We start from the raw sequence: 19,777 nt of genomic DNA, 5'->3' as shown, positions 1-19,777 counted from the left end.
CTATAGGAGTGATATGTTGCAAAGATCTTTACAAATCTTCAAAATCATTACTAAAATTACAACGGAGTCTGAAGCTTTCTCTGCAGTCTATCTTTCTGTAAAGAATAACCTGCTTCCTGTCAGTTCCCTCACACTACCTGTCAGGAGTGCTTGACTCTATTCTGACATATAGACAACAAAACTGCTTTGAGGTGCAGTTCTAGGAGATAGGAAACACTAATATGTCACACCTTGGGCACACAGTATAAATCAATGAAATTTAATGCCATATATTCCAAGGGCTTCCGAAAAACCTTATCTTTCTCCTAGTCCTTGTATCTTTTCTTCTCAAGTAGCTCTAAATACTTATTAATAACCAGATGGCTATTTGTTCTGCACTGTAATCACTATTGTCTGTTACCCTAGCTCAAGGCAAAAGTAATGACCACAGACTACCAAATTTTGTTAACTTCCTATCTCTACTCCTGGTGATTGATTTTCTAGGTAATTTCTCTTTAAAAGCCATTAGGGTGTTCTACTCACACTGATGGGGGTTTTGCAGGTGAAGTTCTCCATCTATGTGAAATATCTGCAAGCAATAGGGTTGTGTTCCATTGTCTTCATCATCCTTATCTACACGATGAATTCTGTGGCTTTTATTGGCTCCAACCTGTGGCTCAGTGCATGGACCAGTGACTCTCAAACCTTCAATAGCACCACCTATCCAGCCTCTCAGAGGGACCTGAGAATTGGCATCTATGCTGCTCTGGGAATAGCACAAGGTATGCCTGATGCTACAACAACCATCTCTTCTGGAATCTCCTGGTGCCTTGTCCTGTTATACTCAGGAAAGCATTTGCCACTATGCCCTGCGTGCAACTCTTCTGTGAGTGGAGCTGACAACACTCCCTCTATTTCTAGGTCTCTGTGTGCTTGGCGCAAGTATCCTGACTGTGTACAGTTGCACCCATGCATCAAAAACTTTGCATAAACATCTGTTAAACAATATCCTCCGAGCACCCATGAGTTTTTTTGACACAACACCCACAGGCCGGATTGTAAACAGGTTTGCTGGTGTAAGTATCTCAAGGATTACATAGTAACCTGTTTGTGTGCTGAGGATCTTTTTTATTTCTAATGGGAACTAATTTTCATGTCCCTTAGGAAACTCTATGTGACTTAAATCCTTTTTTCTACTCAGCATGTAAATGTTTCCTAAGTACATCCTATAGGTTCCAAAGAACTTAGGGATACATGGGTGAAGAGCTCTGGCTTTTCAATAGCCAAAGAAATGAAGGAGAAAGAAAGAAAGAAGGAAGGAAGGAAGAAAGAAAGAAAGAAAGAAAGAAAGAAAGAAAGAAAGAAAGAAAGAAAGAAAGAAAGAAAGAAAGAAAGAAATGAAGGAGTAGATAGACTATGCTAAGTATGCCCAGTAGCAGTAGGTACTCTGGGAATGCAAAGAAATGACAGAGAAAGAAGTGCTAGCTCTACTTGAATGAGGATGGGAAAAGTCAGGAAAGGTGAGAGGTAGAAGTAAGTCCAGGGATGTGTCAAGAGGTATTGGGAGCAGGAGGTAGGCCAAAAAGGTTTGTTTCAATCTCCATCACAATAGCTGAGTGCTTAAGAGGAGAAACAATGGAGGAGAGAAAGGTAGAGGGTTTGTGATATGTAGGGAGCAAGAGTAATCTGCATAGAACTGATAATCAGCAAGGATTTTATTTTTATGCCAGCCTTGGACATAGTTACCTATTTGTGCTCTGATATGACTTGAGGGAAATGTTGATTAGACTCAGAAGCCATTTCTGGTTCAGAACTCTGAGCCAAGTTTGGAAACCCTCAAAGAAAGTTTGCAGTCACCTTCATACTCACATATATTACGTCATTATTATGTAATCCCCTGAGAAATCCAGGCAAGCACAACCCAAAAAATAAGCCAGGCTTCCTGAGTATATTCCAAATGATCTATTCATCCAGTTCCTTTTCTTATTTGTTCATGTATTCCATGTGACATGAAGGCAATACAGCAGTAAGGCCTGTCTCTCCATTTCCTTTCCCCTGAAGCTCAATGCTTGGCAAAAGGAAGGAAGTGTTCTTCAGTCAGGAGTGAGTGACAAGGCTTGTTGACTGGAGCTTCCAAACAAGTGGTGTAGTATTTTGTTTTTAATGTGTCAGGCTTTGTTCTAGATATTTAATTAGGACTTGTATTAACTGCATTGGTTTGGTTAGGAGAGAAGGATTTAACCTGTAAGTCCCTTAGTAGTTTGCAATAACTATAATGGTGTAAACGAGTTGATGAATGAGAAGAGTGACAGCCTTTACCAAGTATACTGGGAAAAGGTTGAAAGGATGACTACTACCATGACTACCATGTCTTTTTGGAGGGATTGTGGACCATGAGGAAAAGACAGAAATGAGATTAATTATTGAGGGAGAACAGTATAGTCTATTGTAGATAACTATTTGAAAAGACACAATGCAAACACAAAGAATTGAGAGAATGTCTAGTTACAATTAGAAAGATCTAGCCGGGTGCCAGTGGCTCATGCCTGTGACTCATGCCTGTAATCCTAGCTACTCCAGTGGCTGAGATATGAGGATCACAGTTCAAAGCCAGCCCGGGCAGGAAAGTCCATGAGACTCTTCTCTCCAATAAACCACCAGAAAAGCAGAAGTGGTGTTATGACTCAAGTGGTAGAACACAAGCCTTGAGCTGAAGAGCTCAGGAACAGCACCCAGGCCCAGATTTCAAGCCCCATGACTGACCAAAAAAAAAAAGAATTAGAAAGATCTAAAATGTCTTGGGAGCTCATTATTTTCCTTGTTTTTTAGGATATTTCCACTATGGATGATATGCTCCCTCAGACAATGCGCAGCTGGATTTTATGCTTCTTGGGGATAATCAGCACCCTGGTCATGATTTGCATGGCCACCCCTGTCTTCGCCATCATCATCATTCCTCTTGGCATTATTTATGTGGCTGTTCAAGTAGGTTTGGGAGTGGCCTTATCTTCCTCTATCTCTGCCTGTAAAAGCTCAGGATCTTTCCAGAGAATTCTTCTCTTTTGTTTATTGATAGTCTCTCCTTTGAACATCTTTGCCATTTAGTTATATGTTGATCTATCCATAAGCCTACAGGCTATCATCTGAAGCTAAACAGACAACATCTGTTTGTATATGGTTGACAGCACATCTCATCCTAACTACCTGTATACCAGAAGCTTGGGTGGTTCAGATTAATGTCTGGATTCAAGACTACTTTGAGGACTGAGGATATAGCTCAGGGGATATAGGGTACTTGCCTGGCATGGGCAATACCCTTGTTTTACTTATTTATTTTTCCCCTAGTCCTGTGGCTTCAACTCAGGGCCTAGGTATTCAAGCCTCTTTGGGTTCAAAGCTAGCACTCTACCATTGGAGCCAGTGTCACTTCCAGCTTTTTCTGAGTAGTGTATTGGAGATCAGAGTCTCGTGGACTTTCCTGCCTACTCTGGCTTGGAACTGCAATCCTCAGATCTCAGCTAGAATTACAGGTGTGAGCTACCAGCACCCGGCTTTGATTTTTTTCTTTTTTTTTTTGTCAGTCGTGGGGCTTGAACTCGGCCTGAGCGCTGTCCCTCAGCTCTTCAGCTCAAGGCAAACACTCTACCACTTGAGCTACAGCACCACTTCCGGTTTTCTAGTGGTTAATTGGAGATAAGAGTTTCAGGACTTTCCTGCCCGGGCTGGCTTTGGACCGCGATCCTCAGATCTCAGCCTCCTGAGTAGCTAGGATTACAGGCTTGAGCTACTGGCACCTGGCTCTGGCTTTGATTTTTTTAAAACCTACTTTGAGATTGGCTCTGGACAAATCTTCAGGCTCTCTAATGATCCCCACAACAATTAGAACATTTCTAAAAATGTTCCAGCCTGCTTACTTTTTTGGTTTCAAATAGACATACCCAATTGCAGTAGGAGCCTTTGGAACAACTCTAATTTCACTGGGATATCTGTGAATGACTTAGGTTTGAGTTCAACATATCCTTTGAGGAAACACTGTGAGAGCCAAGCTTTATAGAAAAACTGGACAAAATAGAGGCACCACCAGGACCATAATAAAAATTGGTGAGAAGCCGGGCACCAGTAGCTCACGCCTGTAATCCTAGCTACTCAGGAGCCTGAGATCTGAGAATTGCAGTTCAATGCCAGTCCAGGCAGGAAAGTCTGGAGACTCATCACCAGTAAACCACCAGGAAAATGGAAGTGATGCTGTGGTTCAAGTGGTAGAGCACTCACCTTGAGCTAAAGAGCACAAGAGTTCAAGCCCCAGGCCCAGAGTTCAAGCCCCACGACTGACCAAAAAAAATTTTTTTTGTAAGAAAGAGGAAGCTGAGGAATGAACTTCTGTCCTACCAATTGCCTTAGTGATAAACTGTTCATCTAGGGAAAATAGTTCTGAAGCTCCTAAAGTGTGGCATTGTAATTCTATGTCAAGATGGTTCCTTTTGTGCCTACTTTATAGAGTTCTCTCTATACACACTCAGATCTCTAACAGCCTTTTGACTTTGTGACAAACCAACAAACGATACAGGATTATTTGAGAAAACTTCCAGATATAACACTGCATTCTAACTCTCAAATGCCCAGATCCTCAACAATCCCTCACGAAATGTAGTAGTATCGTTAATCCATTCCATCATACTTTGCCTCCAAAGATTCTACCTGCATTCTATTATCTTTTTTTAAATAAGTTTTTTTGTTTTGTTTTGTTGGTTGTGGGGCTTGAACTCTGAGCCTGGGTGTTGTCCCTGAGCTCTTCAGCTTAAGGCAAGCACCCTACCACTTGAGCCACAGTGCTACTTCCTTTTAATAAGTTTTTTATTGTGAAAATACTGTGCAGAGGGGTTACAGTTACATGAGCAAGGTAATGAGTACATTTGTTATCAAGATTTGTTACCTCCTCCTTTGTTTTTCCCCTACCATCCCTTCTCTCCCACCTCCACAACTACACTCCCTCTCCTCCCCCTCTCCTCCCACTTAAATTGTAAAGTTCGTTTTTCAACATAGTGTCTTGTACATCTCATTGTTACAATGGATCAACATGTATCCCTATTTGTTTTTTCTCCCTCCCATCCCCAAATTATACTGACATCAAATACAGTGAAAACAGGAGTTATACCTTGGGGAGGAACATACAAAGCAACAAAAAAAATCACATGTTACCTTAGAAATATGTTAAAAACAATAACAAGAAAGAAAAACCACTTGTGTCCCTATCTTGGGGTTCATGTGCTTAACTTCATCTTACCTGGTTGTATGTACATAGCTTTTGACCTTTTCTACTTGTCCCAGACATATACTAGTTATTGCAAATAAGGAAAACCTTATGTTTCTTCGGGCCTGGCTTATTTCACTTAATATAATTTTTTCCAAGTTTTTCCATTTCCTAACAAATGGGGCAATGTCATTCTTTCTGATGGAGACATAGAATTCCATTGTATATATATACCACAATAAGTGGGCTAAAGACTTAAAGAGAAACTTCTCTGAAAAGGAAATAAGAATGGCCAATAGACACATGAAGAAATGCTCAACCTCTCTACCATAAAAGAAATACAAATCAAAACAACATTGAGATTCCACCTTACTCCAGTTAGAATGGCTATAATCAAGAACTCTAATAACAACAGATACTGGAGGGGATGTGGACAGAAGGGAACCCTACTGCATTGTTGGTGGGAGTGTAAACTTGTTCAACCACTTTGGAAAGCAGTATGAAGGTTCCGCAAAAGACTCCACATAGAGTTCCCCTATGACCCAGCAATCCCACTTTTGGGCATTTACCCAAATGATCACAAACAAGACTATACTAAAGCTACCAGCACAACTATGTTTATTGCTGCATTATTTATCATAGCTAAGATATGGAACCACCCCAGATGCCCCTCAGTAGATGAATGGATCATTCTATTATCTTACACACAACATTCTCCACAGCTCTAAGACTATCTTTACTGTCATAGCCCATCTAAGCAGAGCTTTGATCACTGTGTTCTTCCATGTCTTGTTTTAATTTTTTATTGTAAAGGTACTATACAGAGGGATTACAGTTACGTGAGTAAGGTAATGAGTACATTTCCTATTGAGCATTGTTACCACCTCCTTTGTTTTTCCCCTATAATCCCTTCTCTCCCCACCTCCCCAACTCCTCCTTCCCCCCACCAAGTTGTAAAGTGCGTTTTCAACATAGTGTCTTGTACATCTCATTGTTACAATAGGTCAAACTGTATCCTTATTTCAGCATTTTGTTATTTCCCTTCCCCTTCCTGAATTAGAAAAATCTATATACAAGATACAGGACACCGGAATCAAATACAGTGACAACAGGGGTTATACCATGTTCTTCCATTTCTTAATCAAACCTCAGTATTCCTTTCTTTGATTACTTCTGGTCATTGCTGCTCATCCTCACTTAACACACATCTTAAATCCCAACATCTTTTATAAAATCCCTTTGAAGACCACTTTTCTAACTAATATAGAAACTATCATTTGAACATCAGTTATGGATTTGGGAGAAGAATATGGACTTTGTTGGCAATACTTTCCTATGTTTGGGAAACTGAATTCTCCAAATCCCTTCTCTTTCATCTTCCTCTGTTTCCTACTAACCACAATCTTGCCAGCATTGCCTTCTTTGGGCCTCTCATCTTTCTTCCTGCCAGGGATAACATTGCAGGCTTTCATGTGGTTCAAATGTGGGCTTAAGGCCATCAAGTGAAAGATGTTGGATCATGAGCAGAAAGAAAAAGTACAGCATATCCAACATGATAATGTGTGACTGACTGATGTTTGCTTTGTGTGATCAGGTGTTTTACGTGTCTACTTCCCGCCAGTTGAGACGTTTGGACTCTGTCACCAGGTCCCCGATCTACTCTCACTTCAGTGAGACAGTATCGGGTTTGCCTGTTATCCGTGCTTTTGAGCACCAGCCGCGATTTCTAGCACGCAGTGAGATGGGGATTGACACCAACCAGAAATGTGTCTTTTCTTGGATCACCTCCAACAGGTAAGGCTCAGGCTGAGTGTTTACTCAAATACAAGCTTCGGGGTTCTGCATGCTTGACACCAGCCACTGGAGGTCAGGTATGTAAAACTAATTTGGCCCACAGACATTTGTCATGCTATGTAAGTAGAGAGAAGAAAGCATGAGGCTTGAAATAAAAGACTAGCTCTCAGCCAGTTCTGCCTTGACTTTTGTAAGAAAAACGCTCAGTTTCTTTGTCTAAAAACAAAGGTAAGCCAGAAGTACCAATGGCTCACATCTATAATCCTACTCAGGAGGCTGAGATCTGAGGATAGTGTTTGAAAGTCACCCTGGGCAAACAAATCTGAGAGACTCTAATCTCTAACCAGCAAAAAAAATCCAAAACATTGGAAATGGGTAAAAACCACTGAAAACCAAAATAGAAAGCTCATATTCTATGAGCTGAGTCTCTGAGTAGGGTGAGAATCATTAGACCCTGGCAAGCAGTGATATGTCCTTGAAGGAGAAAGGTCATTTTAGGAAGGGAAAATTGTTGAGTAGCTTCCAGAATGTCTTAAGGTATTATGGGCAGACTAATGATTTTCAGTATTATTTGGAACCTTGAGAGGCTATAGATTTGATTACAAAGATATATGATGTTTTATAAGAAGGAAAAGGGATTTTTTTACATTAATTTGTAACATGCTTTTGCCCTCGATGATTCTTTTAGTTTGACAACTTTGGCAAATAATAAATGTTATCATTCCCTAAGATTAGTATATATGCCTTCAAAATGTAATATATTTTCTTTAAAAAAAAAAAAAAGAATTTAAGCTGGGTACTGGCGGCACAAGACTATAATTCTAGCTACTCAGGAGGCTGAGATCTGAGCATCACAGTTTAAAGACAGCCTAGGAAGGAAAGTCTGTAAGACTGTTATCTCCAGTTAACCACCAGAAAACCAGAAGTAGAGCTGTGACTCTAAATGATAGAGCTCTAGCTTTGAGTAAAAAAAAAGCTCAGGGACAGTGCCTGGGCCCTAAGTTCAAGCCCCACAAATGACCATAATAATAATAATAATAATTTAATAAACCTTTAGGAACATACTTTCATGTTCCTAAATAAAATTGAGGCAATCCCCTAGGAGTACAACCACTCCAACTCCAACTCCTGTAAACTGTTATGAGCTCCAAGATTCTTGGTTACAGTGAAGAGGTAAAGATCAGTGCTGCTTCTTTCTCTGGTCCTCTCACCCTACAGGTGGCTTGCAATTCGCCTGGAGTTTGTTGGGAACATGATCGTCTTCTGTTCAGGCTTGCTGCTGGTTATTTATAAAAGTACCCTAAGTGGAGACACTGTGGGGTTTGTTCTGTCCAATGCCCTCAATGTAAGTCTGAGTTTGGGAGTTCAGCTAGATGAATATCCTTATTCTTAATCTGGGGGTAGAATGTACTATAAGACCATGCTTTTGATTCCTTTCTAGATCCAGAGGGAGGTTCAAACTCCAATTCCATCTTTCACCTACCCTGTTTAAGTAGGCAACAGTGTAATCTGGAGAAAAAAGATTTAAATATGTTTCCTTTAAGCCTGAAGAACGTAATTTCATGTTTCTTCTTAAATTTCTTGTGTGTGTCTGTGTGTGCGTGTGTGTCTGTGTGTGCATGTGTGCATGTGTGCCTGAGTGCTGTCTCAGCTTTTCTGTCAAGGCTGATGCTTTACCTCTTGAGCCACACCTCTATTTCTGGCTTTTTGGTAGTTAATTGGAGTCTCTTGGCTTCCAATCATGATCCTCTTTGCCTTTTTGCATGAGATCACAGATCATTTTGAAAGGTTCTTTTCTGTTCTATGTCTTCTCATTCTCTTTCTTGTTTGTAGGATGTCATTCTTAACTCCCTCCACAAAAACACACTGGGCTTAGAGACAGATACTCCTATCCCATTCCACCTAAATCCAGCCTTTCCAAGCCTAAACTATTTAACCTTCACATTGACCTTCATGTGACCACCAGATAGCTGAGCATTTCATTGTTCTCCAGCCATTCAATGCACTGCTCTTATTTTCCCTAATCTAAGGAAATAAAGATTATCTTTCTTATACTTTTCCTTTCTCTCTTGTGGAACCTCCAGTGCTGAATATAAAAGTACTGTGACCTGGTGGTGGGACTAATCAACTTGGTTTCTGAATCAGAGATGACTTTTAATTTTGTGGTGTTTCTGTAGATCACACAAACCCTCAACTGGCTCGTGAGGATGACATCTGAAATAGAGACCAACATCGTGTCTGTTGAACGAATAACTGAGTACATTAATGTGGAAAATGAGGTAAGGAGGAAATGCAGGAATAAGGACCTCATTTGAGAGGGCATCTTCATCATTTCTCCATAACTCATGTGGGTCATAATGTTTTTTTTTTTGCCATCCTGGAGCTTGAACTCAGTGCCCGGGCACTGTTCTTGAGCTCTTTTTGCTCAAAGCTAATGCTCTACCACTTGAACCACAGCTCTATTTCTGGCATTTAGGTAGTTTTTAGTGGAGATAGAATCTTATGGACAGTCCTGTCCTGTTTGGTTTTGAATTTCAATCTTCAGATCTCAGCCTTCTGAGTAGCTAGGATTATAGGTGTCCAGCTTCCTAGTGTTCTTTTTAAAGTTTCCTTTGCTCTAATTTAAAGGACCTAATTTCTTCAACTCAGAATAAGAAATGGTTTGGGGCAAGTCAATCCTGGCATTTAAGAAGTTAAATATTTATTTAAATAAATTATTCAGGGCTGGGAAGGTGGCTCAGTGGTAGAGCGCTTGCCTTGCATGCATGAGGCCCTGGGTTCAATTCCTCAGCACCACATAAGCAAAAAAGAAAAAAACAGAAGTGGCACTGTGGCTCAAGTGGTAGAGCGCTAGCCTTGAGCTGAAGAGCTGAGGGACAGCGCCCAGGCCCAGAGTTTAGGCCCCACGACTGGACCAAAACAAACAAACAAACAAATAAATAAATAAATTATTCATAGTTTCCTTCTGGAGATCCACACAGCAACCTGATAAGATAGGATTTCTTGAATAAGGCAGTTCAAGTAGCTGTAATGCTGCTAACTGTCTCCTGTTTTGTGGAATGGATCCCTTGATGGCTGTTCGGCTCAGTTGCTATTATGTAAAGCACTTTTCACCCTGTCCCCTTGCCAGGCACCCTGGGTGACTGATAGGAGGCCTCCACCAGACTGGCCCAGCAAAGGTGAAATCCAGTTTAATAACTACCAAGTTCGGTACCGGCCTGAGCTGGATCTGGTACTGAAAGGGATCACTTGTGCCATCAAGAGCACAGAGAAGGTAGGTGGGGTGAAAATTGGTGGTCTGTTAGGGCTTGTGATCAGAGGACAACTGGAGACAGAATGAATAGCTGGACTCTAGGCTTTCATCATTTGGGTGGAGGGAGACAGAGACTAATCACTTTCTTGGCTCTGGAGAAATGTAAGGATACAGCACCACCACCAGAGGGCAGGATATCAGCAAGTGAATCCTGTCCCCCCAGCCTGTCCACCAGGGCTCCATTTCCTGTGAGGGCACAGCAGCATGTGTAGGACCTAGGGAAAGAACTGCTGTGGACAGCCTGGCGCCGGTGGTTCACGCCTGTAATCCTAGCTACTCAGGAGGCTGAGATCTGAGGATCGCAGTTCAAAGCCAGCCGGGGCAGGAAAGTCCGTGAAACTCATATCTCCAATAAACCACTAGAAAACCGGAAGTGGCTCTGTAGCTTAAGTGGTAGAGCGCTAGCCTTGAGCTGAAGAGCTGAGGGACAACGCTCAGGCTCAGAGTTCAAGGCCCATGACCGACAAAAAAAAAAAAGAAAGAAAGAAAAAAAGAAAAAACTACTTTTCCTCCTGCTCTTTTCAACTGGACTCCCTCCTAGGGTGCTCTTGTTCTCTAAGCATTTAGAGTCTAATGTTGGGGGAAAAAATCTGGGAGACAATGCTGAAGTCCAAATCAATGTCTGATTCTCAGCTGATAGCAAACCTATCCTCCTCTTCTTCTCACTTTTAGAAAAGATTTTCTTAAGAGCTTATAATTTTCAATTATAGATATACAGCAGTAGTTACTGGGAGCATGTCTCTGTTTCTAACGGTCACTGCCTTAGTTGTTAGCAAGTAGCGATATAGGAGATTGGCATGGGAGAGTCATTTTCTTCTGACATCTGGACCTTTTTCTCCCACCAAAACCAAAAGTCATTTAATGGCTTAGAGAGGTAGTAACCAGTTGCTGCCTTCTACCATTTGTGATTGTGGATGTCCAGACTAAACATCCCTCCCTCTCCCCACCCCCTACCCCAGGAAATACATGTTGAACTAACAAGCAAAGGCACTCTCTTCACAGATTGGAGTGGTGGGCAGGACTGGAGCTGGGAAGTCATCTCTTACAAACTGCCTCTTCAGAATCTTAGAGCCTGCAGGGGGCCAGATCACCATTGATGGCATCGATATTGCTTCCATCGGGCTCCATGACCTTCGAGGGAAGCTGACCATCATCCCCCAGGTAAACTCTGGAACTTACTTGGACACACAGTGGAGCAGATTGTTCTGCATGAAAAACATTGATATTATTCACTTAGGACTATAGTGTCTGCAATCTAGGATACTAAAGACCACCCACCCTGTTTTGCCTTGTAACATACATTTGTGACTACTAGTATCTGACCAGTAGGTGGCAGCAACACAACAGAAGTCAAACAGCAGATGATTATTTAGCCCACTGTAGTTTACAAGACCTTGGCAATCAGCATTAGCAGTTTTGCTGCTGAAGCTTGAAGCTATTAAGCTTTATACTCCCCATTTGATATGATTAAAAGATAGAGCAGGGAATTTGCTGCAGGGTTTTGCCAGCAAGCGATACATTTAGTGTATCAGCAAGAATGACTTCCTTGTGGACTCTTTTCTCCAGTACCAAATAAGGTTTGCTCAGTAGGCCTCTCCATGTTGTCAGTGTGTGGCTCTTCATTAGAACCATCACTGTAGTTAAGTTTCTCTCGGGGTAATTTTGGTTTGTCTAGTGTTTGCTTAGTTTGATACACTCTTTTCAATGGCCGAAGCATAATCAATTTTTCTCAGGTGACTGCATTATGCCTTCTTCTACCCTCCTCTGATCCTTCCATCTCGTTTGGAGGAAGGGATCTTCTAACTGAGAGCCACTCCAGGCCTTCAGGGGACTTGCATAAATTCACCTGGGACCAGCATCCTGCCCAGAAAGTCTGTCTCAGGCCAGACCTACCCAATTTCTCCTGGCTACAAAGAGCCACCGGGTCCCCTGCTGCCATCAACTGAGATCCCTTATCCCTCGACTTGCAGGACCCCATCCTTTTCTCTGGAAGTCTGAGGATGAATCTAGACCCTTTCAACACCTATTCAGATGAAGAGATTTGGAAGGCTCTGGAGTTGGCTCATCTCAAATCCTTTGTAGCTGGACTGACTCTTGGGTTGTCCCATGAAGTGGCAGAGGCAGGTGACAACCTGAGGTAGGTAATGTCTTACAGCCAGCTTCCCCCACAGGCAAGGAGAGGATATAAGGCACATCCTTCTGTTCCTGTGTGAGGTGATACCTGGCACTATGGAATTTTCACTCTGCATATCTAATTCCTAATGTATAAGATGAATCCTTGTAAAGATCATATGATAAAGTAGCTATGAAAGTACATAGGAGGAGCTCTTGAAAACCTTTGTAATTAGATGTGACATTGTATCATGTGGCATGACACAATGTGAGCTTGCAAATACCAGTATTATAGAGAATCGTACAAAGCTGAGATTCTCAACTTGGCTGTGCACAGCTAAAGTCCTGATACCTGGTCTAGGTCTAAGGCACAGACTGGGCATGCGGATCCTGATGGGCTGCAAAGGGAACTCCAGTTTGGGAACGACTGATCTACAGGGCATGCAGATGATAGAGATGTGGTGTCTGCAAAGTCCATAGATACTGGTGAAACAAATTAATACAAAGACTCAGATTACACAAATCTTGCCTTTTCAACGTATTTTCATGTATGTTGACATTTCACTTCTGGCCTTCACCATACATTCACTTGCCCATTCTGATGTGTGCCTGACATTTTCTCTATAATATTTTTTCCCTTCTCATAATGAAGCTGAGCCCTTAGACAAAGCCTGCTGCTAATCAGCAGATTTTAATTTGTTTTGTTTCGGTGGCACTGACTTGGTTTGGAAGATTAAAACTTAAATATGTCAGAAAAGAAAACATAACTAAACAAAACTTGAATATCTCTGATCAATGATGGACAGAGTGCTTGAAAGCCAAAGTGGCTTCCCAGCCTGTTACTGTGAAGTCTAAAAAAAAAGAAACAGGCAGGAGTTTGGTAGAAGCTAAGTAAATCGTTCTGTAGTTTCTACGTTCTTGCATTACACAAATTCTGGAAGTTCATCTTGGGTGACTTCTCATCTCCTGCAGAAATTTTCTTACAGGAAATTACAGAACTTTAGTTTAGCCACCCTCTGTTTAATATGATCCCTAATGGCCACAGCAGGAAAGAACAATTAGCAAATTCCAGAATATTTCCTTCACATCATTTCCCAAGGCTTCTTTATGTAAGTAAGAGGTCCGGCCTTCATTACAGGCTTTTAGCAAATTAAGCTATTTGCATTTTACAAGCATATTCGAATTCCACATACATTGCATCTCACACCAAGACATCATGCTCATTAGATAGCTTTGTCTCTAATCGAGGCAGAAGGCCTTGAACAAATAATTAGCCTTGAGACTAGAATTGCACATTAAAATAATGAATGTATTTACTTAGACCACAAAGAAATGCCACTGGGGCATTCCAGTGTGATGCCACCCTGTATTAATGGTGTCAGGTCAGATACTACCGCAGTAACTTTGGGTAGCATTTGTGTCGTTTTGAAATTCTTACCCTCATTGTCACCAAGTGAAAGCACTGTTCCTGGACCAATTTTTTCCAAACTTGTTTAAAGATGAAAATTACTGATGTGCTCATTAAAAAGTACACGTTCCCAGACAGCTTCCCCGTACTAACAGTACGGTTAAGCCCCAAACCAGGGATATTTTTTATTAAGCATTTGTACTTTGCTGGGCTCTGGTGGCTCATGCCTGTAATACTAGCTACTCAGGAGGCTGAGATCTGAGGACTGAGATTCAAAGCCAGCCTGGGCAAGAAAGTTCGTGAGAATCTTATCTCCAACTAACTACCATAAAAGCCAGAAGTACAGCTGAGGCTCAGATGGCAGAGTGCTAGCTTTGAGCAAAAGAAACTCAGGGACAATGCTCAGTACGCGCGCGCACACACACACACACACACACACACACACACACACACACACACACACACACACACACACACACACACACACACACACACACACACACACACACACACACACACACACACACACACACACACACACACACACACACACACACACACACACACACACACACACACACACACACACACACACCCCTAATCTTCTCATTGGGCAAGTTTGAAAACTGTTTCCCACAACAGTAAGAAGTGAAGTGGGACATTTTGGAAGGAGAATTCCCAAGTCTGATCTGGCACATGAAACTGTCCCGTGTACCAGGCTTTTTCCTTGATCCTTGGAAGTTAATCCATGGCTTCCTCTATTGGCTACAGTATAGGACAGAGGCAGCTCCTGTGCCTGGGCAGGGCTCTGCTTCGGAAATCCAAGATTTTGGTCCTGGATGAGGCCACCGCTGCAGTGGACCTGGAGACAGATCACCTCATCCAGACAACCATCCGAAACGAGTTCTCCCACTGCACCGTTATCACCATCGCACACAGGCTCCACACCATCATGGACTGCGACAAGTAAGTGACCTGCGCCGCCTGCAGCAGACCCGCCTGCGAAATGCTTCACCACTCGTGCCGCCATTTTACTGATTGAACTGACACCTAGCAACGTCTAGAAATTTAGCTGAAATTATATATCCCAACTAATGAAACCTAATACATCAAGGGAGCCATCTTGAGTGTATCATAAGAAATTATAATGACTGAGTCTGAGGAGATGGAGATCTAGTCTACAGTTGTCAGATGTGGACCTTATTAAACCTTCCCAACTACCTTGAGAAGTGTGAACTCCTTCTCTGTAAAATGACCAGCAGCCATTGCTTCCTTCCTGCTCTAGTACCTTGCCCTCAAAGTTCAGTGACCTTAGAAATCTGTTTAAAGAAGGTTCCCTTTTAAAGCTAGTCGTGTGTGTGTGTGTGTGTGTGTGTGTGTGTGTGTGTGTGTGTGTGTGTGTGTGTGTGTGGCCACAGCTCCACTTCTGGCTTTTTTTTTTTTTTTTGTCGTTTATTGGAGATAAGAGTCTCACAGACTTTCCTGTGTGGGCTGGCTTCAAAGATCCTCAGATCTCAGCCTCCTGAGTAACTAGGGTTACAGGCATGAGCCATAGGTGCCTGGTTAAAGCTAATCACTCTTAAACAATAAGCTTTGGGAGAAAACTTATATTAGGGGGTACATACTGTGTGTTCCTGTGGCTTGCCTTGTATGCTCAGTATGATATGTGCAGTCTGTCTGTGCTGCTGTATGGAGTTGTGGCTCATTCTTTTTCTCCACTTACTGTAGCCTTGTACCACAGCTTAGTCCTGGCTATCCTGATAAATGGCAATAGTTGAGATGTAATTTTCTAAGACTTTTATTTCTTTGTTTCAGGATAATGGTCCTAGACAACGGGAAGATTGTACAATATGGCAGCCCTGAAGAGCTATTAGAAAACCCTGGTCCCTTTTATTTAATGGCCAAAGAAGCTGGCATTGAAAACATTACCAACACAGCACTCTAGCAGCAAGTCCTATGGGATTTGAGACCGACTATAAGGACCATTCCTTGTGTGTGTGTGTGTGTGTGTGTGTGTGTGTGTGTGTGTGTGTGTGTGTGTATTATAGAGACAAAATTGTATAAAATATACTGTTTTTGAAATGGGTCTCATTGTATTATATAGGCTGGTCTAACCTTAAACTCTGGCACTCAAATCATCTCCCTGCCTCCGCCTTCCAAGTCAAAATGTACATTTTCAATAAAGCACTACCCATGTACTCACTCCCCAGATAAAGTCCACAGGGATCTTAGCTACCCCTCAGTTGCCTCACCTAAACTCTGTGAGAATTATGCCTGCTGTCCTTTTAGCATTGCCACTGTTGTATAGACCAAGCCACATGCACCCCTTTATCTCAGGTAGATGGGCTCATACTGCACATGTTCTTCTAGGACTTTTTTTTCTTGTTTTGCCAGTCCTGAGTCTTGAACTCAGGACTGGGTGATGTCCCTAAGCTATTTTGCTGAAGACTAGCACTTTACCACTTGAGCCACAGCTCCACTCCTGTTTTTCTGGTGGTTAATTGGAAGTAAGAGTTTCATGGCCTTTCCTGCCCTGGCTGGCTATAAACCATGATCCTCAGATCTCAGCCTCCTGAGTAACTAGGGTTACAGGTGTGAGCCATCAACACTAAAACCTTTTCCAACTCAGTTCCACCAAGAGTTGAATTCATGCCATTAATTTAACATCAAACCACAATTCTGCACACGATCTGGCTTGTGGTGTTTGACTCTCAGGGGAGTTCTTTGCTCAGCACAGTGACAGTCTGGAGACAACACATCCTTTTTTTAATTTTTGAATCTTGTACTTTTCACAGTGCGATTTGTTTCTCAATTACCCCATCATGGAAGGAATAGTCTTTGCAAAATTCAATACAAACAGAAGGGACCCTGTATGGGTCTCTTTCTTGGATTTATTTCTGTATTATCAACAAAATGAGGGCTGGGAAGTTGGCTCAGTGGTAAAGCGCTTGCCTTGCATGCCTGAGGCCCTGGGTTCGATTCCTCAGCACCACATAAGCAAAAAGAAAAAAGCCGGAAGTGGTGCTGTGGCTCAAGTGGTGTAGCGCTAGCCTTGAGCTGAAGAGCTGAGGGACAGCGCCCAGGCTCAGAGTTCAGGCCCCACGACTGGACCCAAAAAAAAAAAAAAAAAAATGAGAGTTCAAGATCTCTAAGGTTGAGCAGGGCATCAGTGGCTCATGCCTGTAATCCTAGCTAGTCAGGAGGCTGAGATCTGAGGATCATGGTTTACAGCCAGCCAGGGCAGGAAAGGCCATGAAACTCTTTACCTCCAATTAACCACCAGAAAAACAGGAGTGGAGCTGTGGCTCAAAATGGCAGAGTACTAGTCTTGAGCAAAAAGCTCAGGACAGAGCCTTGGCCCAGATACCCCTCTTCCCCCCACCAAAAAAAAAAAAAGATCTCTATGTTTGGAAAGGCAACTGAAGTTTATCTCTGAGGGTTTTTTTTGTTATACTATATTGTTTTATGGTATACTTTACTTCTGTTTATCTAGCATCTTTGTTCAGTGCATTGATCTCCAGGAAGCATAGGTAGCTGGAGTAAGCGTGCTGCCCCTGCTTTTCCCTGACAGCTTCCGGTTATATCCATTGTCCTAGCATAATAGCTGCTCTCCCTTTTCTCTACAAGGTATCCAGTTGGAGTAATAAAATGTATGGTCCTCCTATGTGTAGCCTGGGAATTAAAGTTCTGAGTCAGCATGGCTGTTGATCCAAAAGTTGTACAAATATTAAATTGTTGACTAAGGAGGTCGTTTAAGGAGAATTATCTCCCTAATTCTGCTAAGTAGATTTATCATGTTGGAAACACTCTACAGTTATTGGCTCTTTTCCAGACTAGTTTTTGAAAGGTATACCTGTTTACCTACATGAAATGTAGCTCCTATAAAGAACAGATTTAAGTATATTAGTCTAAGATCTCCTGAGAAACATCTGTTGCTTTATGTATCACCAAGAAAGAACACAGTTGAGGGCCTTTTGAGCTTTTTGAGGGAAAAGAATGACATTTTCATATTAATACAATACAGACGTACCTCAAAAGCTCTGTTGAAACTAAGTTGGTTATCTGCTACTGGTCCTGGCTCCTTTGTGGGTTTTCTTTTTACTTTTTCTTTGCAATCTTAGTTATTCTTTTAATTTAATATTATCACTGTCACCATCCTTTTTCTTCTGTTTCTCAGCCCAATTTCTTTCTTTTTGGTCCGTAGTGGGGGTTAGAACTCTGGACCCGGGCGCTGTCCCTCAGCTCTTCAGCTCAAGGCTAGCACTCTGCCACTTGAACCACAGCACTACTTCCTGTTTTCTGGTGGTTTATTGAAGAGTCTCATAGACTTTCCTGCCCGGGCTGGCTTTGAACCACCATCCTCAGATCTCAGCCTCCTGAGTAGTTAGGATTACAGGCCACAGTGTGCCACCAGCACCCAGCTTCAGCCCAATTTCTTTCTTTCTTTTGAATTTTTATTTATTTATTTTTGTTGGTCGGGGGCCTGAACTCTGGCCTGGGCGCTGTCCCTTAGCTCTTCAGCTCAAGGCTAGCGCTCTACCACTTGAGCCACAGCACCACATTCAGCTTTTCTTCTGCTTATGTGGTGCTGAGGAATCGAACCCAGGGCCTCATGCATGCAAGACAAGCGCTCTACCACTGAGCCACCTTCCCAGCCCCCAATGTCTTTTTCAAAAGCTAGGTAACTATTCTTGTTTTCACTATCCATTCTTCATGACCACTGGAATCCCAAATAGTGCTTCTTTTTTCTTCTATTTCCTTCAGTGTTTTCTTTTTAAGCACATTCTATACACATGAACTTCCCAATTTACTTTTTAGAACGAATTTCTAGCCTTATAGCATTTGGAGAAGCCAGCGTGCCTTTGGAAGCCAGAGGACAGCTTTCACTGCGGAGAGCTCCCTGAACACACAGAGGTGCACAATGGAGGTGGAAGTGGGCCCTGCGACCTTCTCAGTTCATGTCCCAAACACCATGGTCCAGGCTGATCTCTGTATCTGAATCCATCGCCACAGAACCTTCAAGATTACCAACTGCCACTATTTATGCAACCTCAACTATTTGTTTGGTACTATCCAAAAAATCTCTAAGTAGGGGCTGGGAAGGTGGCTCAGTGGTAAAGCGCATGCCTTGCATGCCAGAGACCCTGGGCTCGATTCCTCAGCACCACATAAGCAAAAAGAAAAAAGCGGGAAGTGGCGCTGTGGCTCAAGTGGTAGAGCACTAGCCTTGAGCTGAAGAGCTGAGGGACAGCGCCCAGGCCCAGAGTTCAGGCCCCATGACCGGACCCCCCCCCCAAAAAAAATCTCTAAGTAACAATATAAATAAAATATAAGCCAGGCACCAGTGGCTCATGCCTGTAATCTAGCTACTCCAGGAGGCTGAGATCTGAGGATCTCAGTTTTTTTTAAAACATTTTTTATGGTAAAAATAGTGTACAGAAGGGTTACAGTTACATGAGTAAGGTAATGAGTACATTTCTTATTGAGCAGTTACCTCCTCCTTTGCTTTTCCCCTACCATCCCTATCCTTCCCACCCTCCCGGCTCCTCCCTCCCTCCCCGCCCCCACCAAGTTGTAAAGTTCATTTTCAACAAGTGTTTTGTGCATCTCATTGTTATAATGGGTCAATCTGTATCCCTATTTAAGCATTTTGCTTTTTCCCTTCCCCTCCCCAAATTAGAGAAGTGTATATACAAGACGCAGGGCACCAACATCAAATACAGTGAAAACAGGGGTTATACCACGGGGGAGGAACATACCAAAGAAACAAACAAAAAAATCACATGTGAGGATCTCAGTTTGAAGCCAGCCTGGGCAGGAAAGTCTATGAGACTCTTCCAAAAACTACTCAGAAAAAGTCAGAAATGGTGCTATGGCTCAAATGGTCGAGCTCTAGCCTTGAGCAAAAAAAGCTCAGGGA

The 19,777-nt window shown here is 42.4% G+C and overlaps 1 protein-coding gene across 4 annotated transcripts in view; it reads left to right on the top strand.

Annotated features, from left to right (window-relative positions):
- Positions 1–15,943, top strand: part of Abcc2 (ATP binding cassette subfamily C member 2) — a 53,713-nt gene extending 37,770 nt beyond the window's left edge. For 3 of the 4 annotated variants that reach the window (XM_042689221.1, XM_042689219.1, XM_042689222.1), the window contains 11 exons: positions 542–761; positions 901–1,055; positions 2,809–2,964; positions 6,825–7,024; positions 8,243–8,369; positions 9,202–9,303; positions 10,155–10,298; positions 11,340–11,498; positions 12,308–12,474; positions 14,629–14,823; positions 15,673–15,943. In XM_042689221.1, coding sequence (XP_042545155.1) covers positions 542–761; positions 901–1,055; positions 2,809–2,964; positions 6,825–7,024; positions 8,243–8,369; positions 9,202–9,303; positions 10,155–10,298; positions 11,340–11,498; positions 12,308–12,474; positions 14,629–14,823; positions 15,673–15,802 — 1,755 coding nt within the window. In that variant the 3' untranslated portion in view covers positions 15,803–15,943. Of the gene's footprint in view, positions 1–541; positions 762–900; positions 1,056–2,808; positions 2,965–6,824; positions 7,025–8,238; positions 8,370–9,201; positions 9,304–10,154; positions 10,299–11,339; positions 11,499–12,307; positions 12,475–14,628; positions 14,824–15,672 lie in introns of all 4 variants that reach the window. The other variant, XM_042689220.1, reaches the window with a different exon arrangement.
- The last annotated feature ends 3,834 nt before the right edge of the window (positions 15,944–19,777 follow it).

This window comes from Dipodomys spectabilis, unplaced genomic scaffold, assembly GCF_019054845.1.
Source record: "Dipodomys spectabilis isolate Male_0828 unplaced genomic scaffold, ASM1905484v1 ptg000125l, whole genome shotgun sequence".
Taxonomy (NCBI): domain Eukaryota; kingdom Metazoa; phylum Chordata; class Mammalia; order Rodentia; family Heteromyidae; genus Dipodomys; species Dipodomys spectabilis.
Note: the sequence above shows the minus strand (reverse complement) of the source record. Positions and strands in the feature narration are given on the sequence as shown.